The following is a 16,126-nucleotide window of genomic DNA, read 5'->3' as shown; positions in this document are numbered from 1 at the left end:
CGACCCCCGCGCCCGACGGGCCCCGCGGCGGAGCCGGCAGCGCAGGCGGTGCCCGGCGCTCCGGCCATGGGCAGCGGGCAGCGGGCGGTGTGCGGGCTGCTGGCCGCCGCCCTGCTGGCCGCCGCCCTGCTGGCCGCCCAGGCCTTCCCCCAGACCAACATCAAGATCAGCCAAGGTGGGTGCTCGGCGGTGGCCGCGGGGATTTAGTCGGCCATGGTGGCCGTGGGGAAGGAGCGTGTGTGCCTCCCGCAGGGCCGGCAGCTGGCTTCCCCCTTCTCCGGCCGCTCCAGAAATCCCTGACTTTCTTTGAAATCAGCTTTCTTCTTCACCATGGGGACGTGCCAAGGGCAACTGCGGTCCTTCTCCTCGGGATGCCAAAGGTCTCCGGGCTGGCTTTGTTTCGGTGTGTCGGGTCAGCTCTGTGGTCTTTGGCAGCAGGCGCTGCCGTGGCTCGGAGCCGCTGCGCCGGGCACGCACACGAAGGGTGCGGGGCTGTGGCCATGCGGCCCCGCCGGACAGGCCGAGGGCCATCGGGGCTCCTCGTTTATTCACACTTAACTGCGTGTGCAACAAATACGGGATTCTCCCTTATTCCCCTTCTTTGCTCCGAGCTGCTGCTGTATGTCACTTAGGTTTCTTCCAAACTTTTTCACGCCGTTGGTGCAAGTGAGAGTTGCTGCTCCAAGTTTGTTTGAACCCTTTTAGGTTTATTGGGACTGTGAGTGGAAAGGGAGTCCTTAAGTGCTGTGCAGTGAGATCGTGAGAAAAGGGATCGATACAAGCCTGGCTTTCCTGCCAGACGCCTAATCTGTGGGAGCTTTGCCAAAACTAATTAAGGAGGGAAAAGCTCTGCAAGATAGCTCCTATCTGTCAGTGCCAGCTGCAGGCGTGCTGCTGCCAGTATTGGCTGTAGCCTCACAACTCCAAACATACCTGGCAGAGGATTTGAAGTGGTAAAACCAGCTTGGTTTCATTAAAGAATTTGAAAAAGCGAAGCCCTCGGTGTGAGAGGATGTCCCTCGCAATGCGCTTCAACTGATGTTTAATATTTTACTTGGAAACTTGTGAGATGTGCCTTAAAAACACTTCTGGGTGTGTAAACTATTGCCCAGTTATGAGATTCGTGTCCATCAGTGGACATACCATCCCCTGCAGCTCCAAACAACCCCCAGATACACGGAGACCAGAGTCCTCCTCATCGCTTCCTTCGAAGGTGGGTGCTCAGTGTGAGGCTCTTTCATCTGTTAATGAAAGACAAATATTGCAAGTAACATGAAGGTGGCATTGTTTGTCCATGCTGACTATAATGTCAGGGCTTGAGGACTTGCTTCTAAAGCCGTGGGTGAGTTGAGGCACCCCAACATCACACAGCAGCACTGTCTTAGCCCTTGCCACATGCTCCTGCCCACCAACCCCCCTGTTTAAATGCTTATTCTGTGGGTTTACTCAATAGTGTGAAAAACGAGGTTCACTCTCCTGTGAGAATTTAAAAAGTTTAATAAAAACACAATAAGAGACACATAAAATAAAGCAAAGGGAGAACGGCCGGGTGCCGTGGCGCTCTGCCAAGAGCACACCTGATGCCCGAGGTGAGTCCTTTTTATACCATTTTTACTGTCTGTTCTCTATTCATATTCAAACTTTTCCCGGAGCTGTTCTGCATGGCCACTCCCTGGGTCCGCCTTTTTAGAGCATGCTATAAAACCTTGTGGTTTTATTTCTTTTGATTCTTGGGGTTGGGCCCGCTAGGTAAGAGTCGATGGTGGGGTGGATCTCTTAATTCTCCAGACAGTCAGGGCTGATTGCAGCTTTGGGCCTCTTTGCCCCCCGGGCAGAGCGGTGATAGCGGCTCTCGGACTCTCCTGGCCGCCCGTTCTCCGGGCAGAGCAGCCTTTGGGCCCTTTTGTTCTCTGGACAAAGTGTTGATCAGCAGCTTCTCGGGCCTCATCCTCTGTTGGAGGTTCTCTTACTTGCTCACACTTGCTAACATTCTTGCTAAAAAGAGAGAAAACTACATCCACACAGCAAAAAAGCATTTCTAACATTGTATAGTACCTACCTTAATACTTTGCGAGAAGCCAATATTATAATCTATGTTTATAACAAGAGGATGTGGTGGGATGGACATCTGGCTCACCCCAGCTTAGCCACAGGCAGTTCCTGCTGAAGTCATCCTGGGGGTGGGTTCTGGGGGTCCCCTGTCCCAGCCCTGTTGTCTCACCCATCCCCTCTCACTCCCCAGAGCTCCAGCAGTGCCAGCCCTGGGTAAAGCCCTGCTGCTGGCCCTCCCCGTGGCCTGAGCTGGTGAGAGGTGGCTCGGTGTTGGTGAGCACCAGGGTCCTGGTGCTGAGCCCCAGCTCTGCCAGCCGGGAGCACTGCCCATCCCTCACTCTCACCACCACAGCCCTCAGATCCCGGTGGAGGGGCTCTGCCCTGGGAAGGACCCAGACTTCCACATGACTGGGATCTCCTCAGCTCTTCTCCGTTGACATTAATTTCAGATGAGCCTGTGGGGCGTTGATGGACACTCTCCAAACCCAGCTGCTTGCCAGGAGCTGAAGAGGTTCACTTGCCTTTTCAGGTCAGATGGCAGCATTAGCTTATGGATGTGCCAAGGGAGGTGTCTCCTAGCACCTCTAAGGTTTGAGGAAAGCTGTCAGCTGTTCATGAAATGGAGCTCTTTGATGCTCTGCAGCAAGAAGAGCATCTGCTGCCAGCACTGACCTGAGCTGGTCTGCTGTCCAAAACTCTTTGACAGAGCTGCAGCCCCTCAGGAGCCCTCCTTGCCTGGGCATCTCTTGCCAGCCTTGTCCTAGCCCCAGATTTCGCATCTCAAACCTACAAATCCCTGGAAGTGAGGCAGCATTGCTCCTTGGGATGAAGTTTTCAGGGGTAAACCTGCTCTTCACCAGCTGAGTCCATGGGGAGTCATGCAGCTGGTGGTAGGTTTTTTCCCAGTAGCATCCTGAAATGAAAAGAAACCCTTGTGAAACTGGCTAGGATTTTCTCAGTTAATTATTTCTAGTTGGAAATAGGCCAGTTGGGGAAGTGAAACTTTTTTGGCAGAGCAGTGCCAGCTTCTGTAAGATTTTGATAAGTGTTTTTTCTGGTGGTTCTACACTAAATAAATAAAAAACCTCCAATTTGGCACTGACACAAATGCAGAGAGCACAAAACTTTATTTGTGACCCCAAATATTTGTTTTCCAGCTTTTCTGAGTTAGTAACAGCTGCTTGATCTGAATCTTATCCTCAGCCAAGTCTGGACATCTATTTTGCTGGTGCTGCATTAAAACATGGTCCTGCCCTTAAAACTGCTGCACTGTAAATAAGCAAAGGGAGAAAGGATTCTTGCCATCATTTTTCACCAGGAATTTGGAGACAAAGGGATGGACTGACCTGCCATCCTGCAGGCACTGGCTGTGCTGCTCCTGCCCAGTGTGGAGGAGCTGATGCTGCCAGGGTGATGTTTTGCTGGCGTGCTTAAAAGTGAGGATCGGGTCTAAAAAGCCCCCAAATGCTTCCCCTGTCCCCTTCTAGATGAAAATACCACACACAGCTGCTGGCTTGGGTTGCGAGGCTTTCCTGGAGAGCCATGAGTAAGCCCCTGTACTCACAATCCTACATCAGATTTCTTATGATCTTTCTGCTACAAATCTTCCAAATAAAGCAGCTCCCCTGGTTGTTCCTGCCTGAAAAACTGGGACCAGTAGTTCTCCTCCAAAGAGACAGCCAAAGCCTCTGATCCTGACCTAACAGAAAAGATGCTAATTAAAAGCTGACCTCCCATATTTTCCTTTTTGGTATATTTAACCTTAAATTCCTTCAGGCACCTCTGGTTCACTGAAGCTCGTCAAATTAATGCTACCTAATGGGAACCAGTATGGAATAACAAAGAAGGACTGTCTCAGTTTCTGACTCGGTTTCAGCTGCTCTGAACAAACATGAGGGTGATTTTCCCTGGCAATTGGGGTGCCCATGGGCTGGCTTTGAGCCAGGACACTGGGACACCCACTGCAATTAGCACTCAGGAGTGAATGCTCCGTTTGCTGGGGATGCTGCTGGGTTAAGCCCTGTGAATTTTGCCACCACGCTGACAGAGGTGAGGATTTTGTCAAGGCACTATAATAAAATCCCAGTTGCTGGGGCAGCTGGTGGTGCCTGTCTGGCACAGACCTCTAGGCTGTCCTCGGCAGGAAGGAACAGTAACCTGGAGTGTCTGCAAGCCAGAACCAGGTCCCAGCCCTGTCCTTAGTGGGGGTACATGCCTCACCTGTGACCTGGTTGTAAAGCTGAAGCCTCATACTGTAGGTTTGACCCTCTTCCCTTGTTCTGCTTTGGTTTTGGGGGAGACAGGGAACCCTGGCCAGCATCATGGGGGGAGGGGGCTTGGCTCCCAGGAATCACATCAGCTCTCGGAGTTCCTGGTCCAGCTCTATTGCTACAGTAAAATAATTTGCATTTCCTAGGGCTGTTCTAAGGTTTTTCCCAGTGCAAGTATGGCCAGGTGTGACTCACAGAGCTGAACTCTGCACCACCACAGAGCTGGCTGCATCTTACCCACTCTCCCCAAAAGCTCTTCCAGCTCAGCAGGCCTTATCTTTTTCCCCCATAGCCCATAATTAGTGCTGATGAGGATGGGAGAGCCCCTCAGGGGTTTGTTGCTGTAGGGTGCAGAGCTGCCCTCAGTCTCAGCTCCTCTGCAGGGATGGCTGGGGGTCCCAAGGCAGGTTGATGGGGTGACACCCCCACAGGGCTTGGCAGTTGACTTGGCCTTGCTCAGGAGGAAAAAAAGACTTTGCATTTGCGGTTTGTCTCCTGGGGGGGTGTGACAGCAGGGACCTGTGGGCTGGCTGGCGGCTGTTTGTAGAGCACTCAGAGATCCCCATGTGGAAAGAGCTGATGAAAGATGAAATTACCACCCAGAGCTGCCAGCACTGGCACAGAGAGGGATTTGGCTCTATGAATGCTCACAACAGCTGCTTTGGATTCACCTTGCCTCTCTTTTTCTCCACACTGTTGCTTCCCTTGCCACAGCCACATCCCTCGCTGCTGTTGGCAGGGTTTTGCTCTTCCCACCCTTGGGGAAAGCCATTCCCCCGGCCCCTCAGTACCGGAGGCACCACCCTGACCTCTCTGGGCTTGAGCCTGTTACCTGCTTGGATAGTCTGATGGCATCTGACGTCTGCCAGCACCCCCTGCACACCCACCTTGCCCACTGCCCCACTCGCTTCGACAGCAGCCCTGACCCCGGACCACGACTCCGTGGCGATGTGGGAGCTGGCTCAGGGGGAGCTGGCAGTTCCCCCACATTCACAAACCAGCAGCTGAGAGAGTTAAGTCTATGTGCCCCAAGATTTGAGGCTCCCGAGTGCTGCATCCTCCCCACAGGAGGGGGAGCAGGACATGGAGGAGGTTGGAGCAAGGTGTTAATGCCGCTGCCGTGTTGCGACAGCGGCAACTGCAAAGGCTGCAGAAGGACGTGCTGCCCCCACAACGGCCTCTTTTGGGGCAACTTCCCCACTGTGCTGACAAGCGGCAGGGGAGGAGGAGCAGCTGCGTGGCCCCGGCTCTTATCTGTTGGCGGGAGGCAGATAGGCTGGCACCGCTGCCGGCGGCACGCGCGCCTGGCCGGCTGCTCCTGGGGCTGGGATCCAGTGTCTACGTGCACGGCTGCATCCCAGCCCAGCCACAGGGCATGGGGGGGTTCCTTGGAGGGAGGAGCTGCAGGCTGTCCTTGCAGGAGGGCAGAACACGGCCATGGCCCTGCAGCCCTGGCTGTCAGCCCCCATCCCAGCACGGCGGCTCTGCTGCTGCTGATAGAGGAGAGAGGAACCCTTATCTTGGTTTTCCCAGTAGCAAATGTCGGTGCCTTTATTTTAAGCATCCTCTACCTAAAGTGATGTCAGACTGGCTTGGAATGCCCTTCCTGGTTTAGACAAATGCTAGAATTGAGGAACCCACAACTTGTTCTAAATGTGTTTTGACTTTTGCAAACTTTTGCACGTCTCCTGCATCAGTTGGGTTTTCCCTGCATGCGTTTGGTGGTTATTTGCCTGGCTGAGGTGGGGGAGCAGGGCTGGGCACTGCTGCCTCCACCACCTGCTCAGCTGTCCGGCCAAGCTGTCTCACCACCAGCTGCTGGATGTCCTGTGCTCTGCCCCCAGCCATGCCCGAGCCTGTCCACGCCTACTCCTGCCCACTCTTCTGGACAGAGTACGAGGGTCACTGCTACCGGTACTTCCCCGTCAATAAAACCTGGGCTGAAGCCGACCTCTACTGCGCCGAGTTCTCCATTGGCATCAGATCAGCCAAGCTGGCCTCCATCCACAGGTGAGGTGTGCAGAAACATGTCATCCCACACTGACACAGCCTGGGGAGGGAGGAAATTGGGGGCAAAGTCCCATTCCCTCAGCACAACCTCTGTGTGAGCTGCAGGCTCATGTTCCAGCCTACAAATCCCTCTGCAGCAGCGGCCCAGTCAAGTCTGGTGCACTGGTCACACAAAGGCGACATAGAAAATAAGTGCCTATTCCTGGACTGGCAGGAAAACTGGCATAATACTCCCTAAGTTTCCCCGAACTGTGTTTTTCACTCTTGAAAAAGGGATAGAAGTACAACACAATTACACAGGCTTTTTCCCTATGCCCTCTCCCCCAGCTCTCACCAACACTACGCTGCTCTTGCACAGACCCAGGAAAGTAATCGCCAGCAGTAAGAGGGGGACCCATTTGGCCCCGGGTCCTGTGGTAGGGGGAACGCTTAGGGACACGCCTGACCATTTGCTGACACATCTCTTGATGGCCCCGTATCGCTCTGTTTGCCAGCTGGGAAGAAAACGTCTTTGTGTACGACCTGGTGAACAGCCGCGTGCCCGGCATCCCCACCGACATCTGGACGGGGCTCAACGACCTTCGGCAGGTGGGAACTCCCTGTAGCCATGTGGGAAATGGCTTTGAAAAATTCACCTCTCTGTGTTTTCTTCTTTGTCCCTTATACCCTCTTTAATCAGGAGGTGGCACAGAGTCTGTGGTGCAGCACGGAGAGAAAGTTGTCATTTCACCCATTCCAGTCTGCTTTTAAAAGAGAAGTCTTACTAGAATTAGTAGATTAATCAGTAATTATTCATACCACGTTTTATTACTGGATTAACAGAAAGAGTATTGTTCTGCTGATCTAAGAAGAGCAAATAAACTGAAAAGGTCTTCAGTGTCAAAAATCACCAAGTTCCATTGCCCTCTTGTGATACTCTGTGACTTTTGAAAGCTGACATGTTGGAAATATATAGTCTAATATGTTAGAAAGAAAAATGGAGACCATCAGGAGAACAGTCTCTTGTCAGCAAATTTTTTGTAGATACTGGAAAAGGAATGGAAAATAAAGAGGACAAGGAACACAGAACTGGGTGGGGGTGTTAAAAAATACATAGATTTAATTTCTGGGCTTCCCCTGGTGAGAGCACTTCAAAATCTGGGGCTGTTCTTGGCAAGTTTCCAGTTGTAAAACCCAAAGGAGCTGTTTGGCCTTTGCTGAGTGGTGACAGTCTCTCCCCATGTCCCTGGGCTGTGTTTCACTGGGAATGGGGTGGGGACTACATGGGAGTAGGCCTCCCACCCTCTGCAGACGGCCTTTCTCCACTGGTCTCATGCCAGGAGGGTCACTTTGAGTGGACAGATGGCTCCTCCTACGACTACCACTACTGGGATGGCAGCCAGCCTGACGATGGGATCCACTCCATCCCGGAGGAGGAGGACTGCGTGCAGATCTGGTACAGGCACAGCAGCGGTGAGTGCCCAGGGCACCCTCAGTGTTATTTGCATGTCAATAAATTCAATCCACCGTGGCTCCTGCTTTTCTGAAGAGGTTGCTGGCAGGCAGAGGATTTGCATTTTAATTTTTTAGTATTATTTTCTTTTTTCTTTACAGTGAAAAGGTGTATTTTCCCTTTCACCATGTACATACATGCACACATACTCATTTTCCCTCTGCTCCCAGCCCATCTCCCTCTCCCATATTAGCAGCAGGACAGGAGCATCAGCTGCCTTGAAGAATTACCAAATTTAGTCGAAGGTCAGATTTTCCCATTTCCCCTCCCACACGGGAAACCCGTGGAAACACTCATTGGTTTGCCAGCTTTTCTCTCCCACGCTGGGGCCAGGGCATCTCCCTGAAGTGGGACAAGACCCTGCCTGTGCAAAAATCCCATTTCACCAGCCAGGTGTGTCCAGACCCCCCCGCTGTACCTGAATGTCCTGTCCACGGGCAGCCTGCTGATAATTTTGGGGGTACAGGACTGCATTTGCAGCTGCCCCTCCACTACCGAGTCCAAGCTGGGGCCCGGCCTCCCCTCCCACATCCCCCAGATGGGGAGGGGGATGCTGGAAGGAAGCATGACTGTGAGTGGCACAAATGGGAGCACATCCAGAGAAAGCCTCCCACAATGGCAGGGGGTCCTGGTCCCAAGGGCAGTGCAGGGTTCCCTCCTTTTGCCTTTTTTCAGCTAATGCCTTGTTTTTTGGGGGGTAGCACTGCGCTCCTGGAATGACAACGCCTGTGGCAGAGCCTTCCCCTTCGTCTGCAAGATTCCCTCACTGGCCCTGGACTGAGGCTGCTGGTGCTGCCCACACCCCCCTTCATTTTGGGTCACCTCTCCAGCTGTGCCAGGCAAGAGCAGTCAGGGCATGGCATGGGTTGGGAGAGCCTTGGAGCTGCTTGGATCCCCAGCCAGTCCCTGGCTGCAAAATCCCTCCTGGGAGTGTGGTGGGGATGAACCTGGCACTCAGCACTGACAGGAGCTACATTCAACAGCAAAGGAGCCCCCAAGCCTGAGTCTGGCTTTGGATTTCAGATCGACTATCACAGCGTGTTAGAGGAAGCCCATGATTTTACCAATACACCAAACTGTTAGCACCCAAAAATAGCCATGTGTAGGAAATGCTTTTGCCTGTTGATCTGCAAAGAGTGGAGGAAAAGTGTTGTTTTCTGTTAAGTTATGCAAAATGCCTCTTGTCCATGTTATTTTCCTCTCTGCTAAAATAAACGGCAAACAGCAGGTGGAGGCTCCGCTCTCTTTCTTGCACTGGAGTAGCAGTGACTCCCTGGGGACTTGGGGTTTCATGTGGAAGAAGTTATTTTTTCCCCAGCCTGCTCTGTATTACAGAGGTGTGTTGAGGGGAAGCAGCTGCCTGGGAAAGTTTATTTTATTGACCCTGGCTGTTTTTTGGGGTAGCCTGTGTGGTCACCCTGCCCTTTGCCTGGCCCCCAGCAAACACAGAGTGACCGTGGAGGGTGTGGGGGGCCAGTCAGTGCCCCACAGCTCGGCAGCATCCTGGCAGGTGAGCAGGGTCTGGCCCTGGCTGCTTCCAGAGGACTGGGTCAGCTGGAGGGCAAGTGAGGGGCTGACAGACCCCAGCTGGGGGCCAGCCCACCCTCACACCCTGTCCGGGGTGGGGAGAGCTCGCAGGGTTTGCTGCAGCCCTGTTTCCTAGTGAGATGATGTTTCTTCCCTAAGCCCTCGCTGACGTGCTCTGCTGCACTGGCACCGCAGAAGCACTTCTGTCTTCCAGGTAAATGATTCTGGGGAGGAGTGCATGGCTGTGGCAGCTGCTGTGTGCCTTGTTTGACCTGCTCAGTGAGAGGGGACACTCCTCCTTGGACGAGGGCTCGTTTGCAGGGTTTGGGTGCAAGCGGGGCTGTGCTGGTGCCAGGGCCCAAGGGAAGGGCAGCACCATCCAGGCAAAAAGGCGCTTCTCCTTCAGGGGATGCAGCTCCAAGGGCACTGCTGGACCCAGCCAGACGCAGTAAATCCAGTGCTCCCCAGGGAGCCCTGGGGTGAATTCTGATCTCTCACAGCCCTGGAGCATCCAGGTGGCTTTGCAAGGAGCCCTGTGCAGAGGGGCTCCTTGCCCTCTCCTGGGAGCCTTGAGTCCCTTTTGTCCCTGCTCCGGCAAAGCCCCAGGGCCTGCTCCACCTCAGCTGCTGCCTGCAAAGATGAGTAAAGCATTGTCATAAAACTGTCTGGCCCCCCTTGATGCCACCATCTTAGAAACATAGCATTCCAAAACTAAGACTTTCCGGAGTGGTCACACTAGATGCAATTGAGGTCAGCAGCTGAGGCTCTGCTGGGAGCTTGGAGCTGCTTCCTCAGATGGCAGTGGAGCTTTCAGCTAAGGTATGTTTTCACTTGGAGAGAAACTGGAAAATTTGGTGGGGTAATAATGGTGTTGTAAGTGGAATGTGTGTGCTGGAGGAAGTCTCTAAAATAAGAAAGTGCTGTCATCCCTGATTATGGACTTTTATATATAAGAATATTTATATAAATGGGTAATACATATAAATGAAACTATTTTTTATTGGATTTTAAAAATGTATATACACACCATTCATATATTTATATGAAAAGTTAGCCATTTGTGTAGTTTTCAGTTCTGGATTTCAGCACTGGATGTATTTTCTAGAGGCTTTTGTTTCACCTGAAAATAATAAATTATATGTGGATAATAACAGTATGTAAAGAAACCAGCTGCTTAAAAGGAAAGCTCTTGGATCCAACGAGCTGGAAAAAGTTGATGTGGTCTGTGGCAGAAGAGGGTTTGAGGCCCCAGGGGTGGTGCAGGACGTGTGTGATGCACTGAGGTGCGGTCCCGTCTCGGTGGCAGAGCTCAGTCCCAGCACAGGCAGTGGGGCCAGCCCAGCCCAGAGCCCCCGGGCTGGCCGTGCCCGAGCCCGTGCCCCCGGCATCGGGTGTGGATGGGCAGCCACCCATCGAGATGCGAGATGCGAGATGCGAGATGCTGAGGTGCTGCCGCACGGTGCCCAGCGCGGCTCCTGGCTGCCTCTCCCCACTTTGTTTTCCCTGTTTCTCCCGTGTCTCCTGTTCAGAGGAGCTGGGAGTTCACCACGGCCGGGGATTGGTATGCCTCGAGCCAAACAACTGTCTTTTTTCCCTGCAAGTGGTACGAGATGTTTCAAAAGAAAGGTTAAAACCTTCCCTTGGGAAAGCGTTTGAAGACCCGAGCCCTACTGTGGTTGAAAATATTGCTAATGGGGAGCCCAATGAAAGCTGTCACCTCCAATTAACATCTTCATTTCCAGGTAAAAAGAACTGAACATGCATGACCTGAAAGTCAGGACCAAAGTTAATAGGGGCTTTGTTTCCCAACCCCCCCTGTCTTTCTCCTTTGGCTCCAGGGTCCTTACTTAAAAATCAACCCTCTGTCCTTGCCAGTGTCTTCTGTTTCACAGTAATCAAATAAAATTCAGAAAACAACAGGAGTTTTCACCTCCTTAATGAACTTCTAGTGGATCTGGCTTGATGAAAGATGGGCCACGCCCTTTCTCTCGGCATGGACGGTTCCAGACTCTGCATGGCCTGGAGCAGCTCCAGCTCTCCAGGTTGAACTTCTTTATTTTTTTGTTCTCCTTGTCCCATAACCCCTCACTCCCTTGTTATCTTGAATTTCTCCCTTCTGACTCGCTCTGTGGTGCAGGCAGTGGGAAACCTGGCAGCAGCAGGACTGACACCTCTCCTGCACATCACTTGCAAGTGACTGATTCCTGGGGGTCTTTTTGCGACACTGATTTTCTTAGGAGTTGAACACCTTCTTTTGTAATGCATGAAAGCTGGGGTAAGTGAGAACAGTGTGTGATGTAGCCTGGGAGTGAACCTAAATAGTCTTTACCCTCCTGTACCCTATTTGTGAGCTGTAGAGGCAATATTGCCCCCAGCCCTGGCATGGCAGTGGGGAGAGATGGGCACCTCTGACCTTTTGATTCCTTTTATCCCTATTATGGTTATTTCCTGAGACATGCTGCTGGATGTTGCCGTACAGGAGATGGATGTCACAGCTTATTGGCACGCTGGGGCTGCCCTGGCACGGCCTGGCCAGGGTTTTCCTCCCCGGTGATTGTCTTGACTGCTCCGACGCCTGGCTGGGCTGGGCTGGGCTGTCCTTTCCTCTATTAATTCGGTTAAGACTTTTTTTTTCCCCATAAATGACTGGGAGGATAAGGGCTGCACAGCTGAATCATGAGCTTTTTCTTGTGCTTTTCCCTTGGATTTAATTGCCTGAGCAGTGTCTCAGCTCCTGCCCCGAGGCCAAGATGCCTCAGAGTGGTTCCCTTTGACAGAGAACAAAAATATCTCGGGACCAAAAAACATGCTTTGAGCAGCTCAGAGAGTACATTACAGACTGGCTGCAACAGTGAGGCACCAAAAAAACCCCCAAGCCACGAGCCCCTGTAACAGATGACGTTACCCACCTGTGCAATGGGGTGGGTGTTAAATCCCACGGCAGGGAGACACAGAGCACGGGGAAGGCGAGCAGGATGTGGCCCCGTGCTGTGCGGGTCCCAGTGGATGTTGGCTGCACTGAGAAGCCCCTGCCATTCTGCAGGAGGGCTTTCCCATCCTGCCTCAGACCATCTGCTCCCTGCTGCTGCCAGGGAACGAGCGGGACAGTGGGAGCCAGTGGGGACAAACCTGCTGGGAAGTGCATCTCCTCCTGGGCAGCCAAAGGGCTCGGCTGTGGCAGAATCAAGCTGGGTTTATAGGCCCTGGGAGCTGTGGGTGTGTAATGGCACCTGAACTAATTGCAAAAGCTCAGTGAAACTTCCAGCAGCACCAGTGCCCCTCGGAGAGGCTCATGGCTGCTGGGGGCTCCTCCAGGCTGGGGGTCCCTGGGGTGGGACAGGCTCAGCACAGGAGCTGGCTCATGCCAGGGCCCAGTGTGCTTTTGACTGTTCCCTTTTGGTACCCCAAAAGTCTCCTCTTTTGTGGCCAAGGCTTTCCAGGGTTCCTGAGAAAATTGCCTTGGTGGGTAGAGCTGGCTGTGGGCCCTGTCCCTGTTTGGCACAGGGCTCTGCAGCACGGCCACCCAAAAAGAGTGGTTATGTTTGCCATTAACCGGTTTGGCTTTGCTGGGGCTCAGTAACTTGGCTGGAAACTTTCATTCCTGGGTGCAAATTGCCAGAACTGCCGCTGATCAGAGGCAAAGCCCAGACCTGATGGGAATGCAATTCCCACTGCGGTCCTGCTCGGAAAGCCGGTCAGCCTTGAAGGAGACGGAGCCGGAGCGCAGCTGACGTGAGAGAGAAGGGATCCACAGCTGTGGGCACCTGGAGCTGGTCAGAGAGGACAGGGCTGTTCTGGGCTGATGCTGAAAGAGCTGATGCTGCTCAGCAATCCTGGCTGCTGTCCCCAGGCGGGGTCCTGGGCACCGCGCTCCTGCTGTGCTGGCAAAATGTAGCTGCATTTGGGAATCTACCAAAAAAAGCCGGGTCCAGCTCTCAGGGTTACCATGGCAACTAGATATTTGCTCATTTGTATTTCTTGAAAATTATACTGGGCTGCTGATTGCCTCGTTTGTGAAGCTCTTTGTCAGGACGCCAACAAATCCCTGTCTGTCAAGGGCTGTGAGGGAGCGAGTGGTGCCGTTGTCGAGCAGATTTCTGAATGGGAGCTCTGCTGGAGTGTGGGTGCATTGTGACAGCATCCCTGCCACAGACACCCAGGAACATACCCCTGGCCTAGGAAGAGGGTGCTTGCTCTGCTCATCCCCTCTGACATCCATTTGTCTTCATGCCATTGCTTGGGTTAACATAAAATCTGAGTGACTTGTCATGGGAGACCACGCTCAGGATGGGACAGGGGAAGGCTTGACAGGAAGCTGTCTTCTTGCATGGAAAGGACTCAAAATATCCTCCTCTGGCTGTTCTTGAGAATCAGCCTCACAGCAGGAAGGCAAGAGGTTTAACTCAAAGGTACTTTGAGGAATTGCTGTGTCCCTGTGTGTTCAAGGGAGGAGGTGAGAGCCACAAGACAGGAGGGGCCCCAGGAGCAGCACCCACCAGCTGAGAGGGGATGGCTGTGATCCCGCTCACAGAGGAATAACCACCATCCTCTGTTTCCAGAGTGCATGGAGACTTTGAGGCTTGGAAAAATGCCAGCTCAGATTAAATGCTTACTGGGTTTTGGCATTGCAGACTGGCACTCAGTGTGGAGCAGTGGGAAAGGACGATGCTGCAGGGCTGGCTGGAGCTTTCAGGGGTGGCTGTAGGAGAGGATAGGGCAGGCTTCTCTTTTTATCCTGAAGAAAAAATTATTTTGTTTTGGATGCTGTTTAGACTCAATGGCCCTGGGTTCCTGAAAGTCAATTGACCCACAACCCAGCAGCTGTTCAAGAGCTCAGCATTCCTTGTCAAGTATTTGCTTAGCAGCAAAAAGCCACTTGCCATGAGCTCCTCTTTTGTCTTGTTGAGATAATTAAATTACGAGGCAGAACATTGTGACAGGTCTGTAGATAGAAGTTCTGTGCATCTTGTCCACATGAGGATGTAACACGTGCATGGGGTCCCACTCTGCTCAGCAGCCCTGGCACAGGTGCCCGTGTGGAGCACGGGGGCTGCTGGATCTCCTCCCCATCATGGCCAGCTGCCCCTGTCCTCCCACCACCAGCACGGGCTGCACTCAGCAGCCACTGAACATGAGGATCCCAGGCAGGGGGAGAGGAAGGAAACAGCAGAAGTATGGGTTAAAGCAATTAAATTTTGTATTTCATCAGTGTGGAGGGCAACTGCTTACAGGAAAGGGCCGTGGCCTTTATTAATCTCCAAAGCATTGTATGAAGTCATGGTCCCAAATAAATGCTGAATGCAAATGATGGATGTAATAATCCGGGATGGATAGCTGCCCTGGACTTAGATGGGTTGTGAAAGTGATTATAATATGGTAATAGCAATAAGATTAACAGCTCTAATGAAATCTTAAATGCCAGCTTTGCAACCTGCCCTTTTTTCTGCGTTGACTCCACCAAGGGACCAGCGGGAGCTGGCTGGGGGCTGCGTGTCCCTGTGCACATGATCCCTCTGATCCCCCAGGTACACCTGCCCAACAGGGATTTCAGTGCTAGGGCCCCATATCCACACAGGTGAGGCAGAGTGGCTCCTGCCCTGGCAGTAACACAGTCTGGGCACTGGAAATCCTTGCTCAGATTTGACAGTTTTGGGTGTATTCTGCACCTACAGCAAGTTCACCCTTCACTGCATGTTTCCTTGGCCCCTTGGGTGCTCCCTGCTGCAGGGATGTCCCTTGCAGGATGACTGCCAAGGCAAAAGCCACCAGGTTCCCAAAGCATCCTGGTGCTGGTGGCTTGGGTCCCTTTCACCCTGGGTACCCCCAGGATGTGACTTTTGGGAGAGGACTGGTGAATTTTTGGGGAAGGACTAGAGAGTTTGTGGCTTTGGGTGGAGTGGGGTGAGGTGGTAATGAAGGATGACGCAGATCTTGCACTCCTGAGAGCCATATGAGACACAAAATGCCTGTCAGGGTGGGATTTTTAACCCCAAAATGCCAGTGCAGTCTCTCACTGCTCATGTTGTCTGCCAGCTGCAGCCACCATCTTTTCTCTCCCGTTGCTTTCTCTATTTTTCTGGTTTAAACTGGGCAAGCCCAAAAAAAGCTGCTGTTTTGTTTGGAGAGTTCAGTGCAGTGAATGACCCATTTTTCTTCTTGGATGAGTCACAGATCTTCCTTTGAAAGGTCTCATTATTAATATGCCATTTGGGGGATATGTCTGAATTTTCCAGCAGTGGCAGCAGCCTTGTCTGTGCTCACCAAGGAACCCTCACAATGAATGGCATATGCCAAATGGCTTCATGCAACAGATTTAGCGTCTTTTAAAGGATATTGCTTCCATGCTTAACACTTTTTCCCTATTAGAAATGTGTTGAAGGTCTTCTCATAAGCAGGAGAAGGGGATCCCTGCCCAGATGGTGCTGCTCACAAAAGAGAAGCAGAACAGGAGAAGGGAGGCATTTTTAGATATGCAGAATGGTCACAGAGGGGGGTTGCAGCTCAGGAGAACAAGCATCCCAGCTGCATCTGGGCTGTATCCCAAAGCTCTGCTCTTTGCCTTTTGCACAGACCTCATTAAACTGTGGGCAAAATGAACCCTTGTGACAGACTTCCCCATAAGGGGAAATGCAGAGTCCAACAGGCAGAGAACAGAGTCAAGTGTATTTTAGGAAGAGGCCAAATGAACCATTTGGGCTGTCTGAACCCCACCTCAGATGGAGGCAATACGCTTTTAAAAATGGTATCTTTATTTCTGAGCTGAGATATATTTTCC

General features: G+C 52.4%; 1 protein-coding gene across 1 annotated transcript; it reads left to right on the top strand.

Moving 5' to 3' along the window:
- Nucleotides 1-41: 41 nt before the first annotated feature.
- On the top strand, nucleotides 42-9,051 carry CLEC19A (C-type lectin domain containing 19A). Its single transcript, XM_042037340.1, has 5 exons — nucleotides 42-175; nucleotides 6,167-6,332; nucleotides 6,827-6,920; nucleotides 7,652-7,784; nucleotides 8,526-9,051. Exons 1-5 carry the CDS (start codon nucleotides 67-69, stop codon nucleotides 8,603-8,605), a joined length of 582 nt encoding a protein of 193 aa, XP_041893274.1. The 5' UTR covers nucleotides 42-66; the 3' UTR covers nucleotides 8,606-9,051.
- Nucleotides 9,052-16,126: the final 7,075 nt, after the last annotated feature.

The sequence above is a fragment of the Corvus kubaryi genome, unplaced genomic scaffold (assembly GCF_017639235.1).
Source record: "Corvus kubaryi isolate FWS band 111438036 unplaced genomic scaffold, C.kubaryi_AGA036_p1.0 37387, whole genome shotgun sequence".
In the NCBI taxonomy this organism is placed as follows: domain Eukaryota; kingdom Metazoa; phylum Chordata; class Aves; order Passeriformes; family Corvidae; genus Corvus; species Corvus kubaryi.
The sequence above is the reverse complement of the archived record's forward strand: the minus strand, read 5'-3'. Positions and strand labels throughout refer to the sequence as shown.